Source organism: Palaemon carinicauda, chromosome 20 (assembly GCF_036898095.1).
Source record: "Palaemon carinicauda isolate YSFRI2023 chromosome 20, ASM3689809v2, whole genome shotgun sequence".
NCBI classification, from domain to species: Eukaryota; Metazoa; Arthropoda; class Malacostraca; order Decapoda; family Palaemonidae; genus Palaemon; species Palaemon carinicauda.
In genome coordinates, this window is record NC_090744.1 from 91,049,513 (window position 1) to 91,052,012 (window position 2,500).

Sequence of the window (2,500 nt, forward strand, 5' to 3'; positions counted from 1 at the left end):
ATATATATATATATATATATATCTATATATATCTATCTATCTATCTATCTATCTATCTATCTATCTATATATATATATATATATATATCTATATATTTATATATATATAGATATATATAGATAGATAGATATATATATATATATATATATATATATATATATATATATATATATATATATATATATATATATATATATATCGTCATCGTTCTACTTCAGGGCAGGACAAAGTCCTCAGACATATCCTTCCACTCCGGTCTATTTATGGTCTTACTATCTCAGTCTTTATATGCAAATATTATTAGCTCGTATATCCATCATCTTCTTTTACTTCCCTTTCTACATTCATAATTTAAAGGGACCCATTCACTTATTCGTTTTGCCCATCTATCATTTGCCAATATCATTATATGTCCAACCCATGTCTATTTCCTTTTCTCACAAGCTGTTGAAATATCATCCATTTTGATATTCCTAAAATTATACTTTCCATAGCTCTTTGAGTTGTAACTACCTTATGATTTAAGGCTTTGGTAAGGCTTCAAGTACGTTTCCTTGTAGAAAAGGTGACAATTCACTTTTCATAATCTCATAATGTTTACTATAAACTTTCTATCCAATGCTTATCATGCTTTTAATTTCGTTCTCATGTCCTAGGGAAACAATAACTGTCCTAAGTAGGCTACTCATATCCCTTAACAGTCTATAGACTCTTTATAGAAGTTCGTCCATATCATTTATTGGTTATCTCTGCATTTTCATTCAAGATTTTCTTAGTTTTACTCCTATTGAATTTCTAGTCTTATATTTCTGCTTTCTCTATTCCAATTTACTAGCATCTTTTGCAATTCCTAGCATGATTCATTAAATATAACTATGTAATCTGCAAATCTTCAGTTGTTGAGGTATTCCCCATTAATGTTAATTTCTACTTTCCCTAATCTAATTTCTTGAAAAAAAAATGTACGGCACACTGTGGATAATTTGAAAGAGATAGGATCCCCCTTGTCTAATTCCTTTTTAAATCAGATTTTTTTTCTATCATTATGTAGTTTACGATTGCTATATTTCCAGTATAGATATCTTCAAGTTCTCTAACATTCGATTCCTCTATTCCTTGTCTTTGAAGTGCTTTCATTATTGTTGAAGTTTTCACAGAATAAAAAGCTTTCTCATAGTCTATAAATACCATACATAGTGGTTTGTCATACTCTGTTGATTTTTTCTCATTAAGTGGTTAATTAAATGGATATGGTTAGTTGAAAGCACACTTCAAAAGCCTGCCTGCTCTCTTGGTTGATTAAAGTTTAGCTGTGTTTCTATTCGGCCTAATATGATCTTTGTAAATATTTTACATATTACGGGGAGTGAACTTATTTAGCTGTAATTTGACATGCTTCGTGTGTCTCCATGTTTGTGAATTAATATAAAGTTTTTTCCTAGCTATGATTATAGAGCATGCTTACGGAATATCCACAACAATGATCAAATTAAACAATTAAGATATTCGTAAACAAAATCAGATAGAAATATTATTGAGGAAGCATTAAAGAAATGAAGGAGCATTAAATTATTTCGACGACGCTCCATTGGATGTTCCATGGCACAGAGACCCATTCAACACCGAAATTGAACCTACTGAAGACGAAGCAGAGGAGCTCGCAGAGTTGAAGGTCTCAAAAGCAATGAAGCTGGCCTTCAGTAACAGAGAAGACCTCTCCAGCTTCTGGTTGTCTGTTCAGGATGCATATCCACTACTCAGCAAGAAGGCATCCGAAATGCACGTTCAATTCGCCACAATATACCTTTGCGAATCTGGATTTTCTGACCTGGCGACCATTAAAACGAAGTCCAGAAACCGTCTTGATGTTGGGAACGATATTCGCCTTGCTGTGTCCAAGACGGAGCCGGACATAAGAGGCCTCGTCACACGAGCCCAACAGCAAGTGTCTCATTGATTATATTGTTCAGCAAAAATTTTTACTTTGATTTATAATTTTAGTGACTGAATAAACAACATAAAACAAAAAGGTAATGAAAGCCAAAGACTTATTAACAATACTAATAACATTAACTCCAAGTTCCGGTCAGTCTCTGCTCTTGTAGTTGAAATCGCAAAGGGATATCACTTTTACAACATCGTCAAAAAGTACAAAAGGACTTTTCAACTGAAAGGACATACCGCGATAACAACAAATTGTTTCGTATATTGTGGTTGGGACAGCATAAAATAAAGGCAATAGCAACATCTACCCTCGTGTTGTATAATTGAATATCCTGGAAAGGTTGGGTTTTCCTCAGTTCTAAATAAACTTCCAAAGGAAAGGGTCAGTATTTGAGGATATTTTCTTTATGACAGGTATCTGATTATATCTGAATTCAGTCGTATGTTACTCATCTTTTTATTTGTGGAGATTTTTCATCTAATTTATTTGTATATTGACTCTTCATCTACTGTACATTAAAAATTCAATTACCATATTTTGTGATAAAATTTTGA

General features: G+C 32.2%; 1 protein-coding gene across 1 annotated transcript in view; it reads left to right on the forward strand.

Moving 5' to 3' along the window:
* The window catches only part of LOC137659977 (protein FAM200A-like), a 4,796-nt gene extending 2,838 nt beyond the window's left edge, over nt 1-1,958 (forward strand). Inside the window, exon 3 of the mRNA XM_068394716.1 lies at nt 1,610-1,958. Within this exon, the coding sequence (XP_068250817.1) occupies nt 1,610-1,958 (349 nt within the window). The remainder of the gene's footprint in view (nt 1-1,609) is intronic.
* The last annotated feature ends 542 nt before the right edge of the window (nt 1,959-2,500 follow it).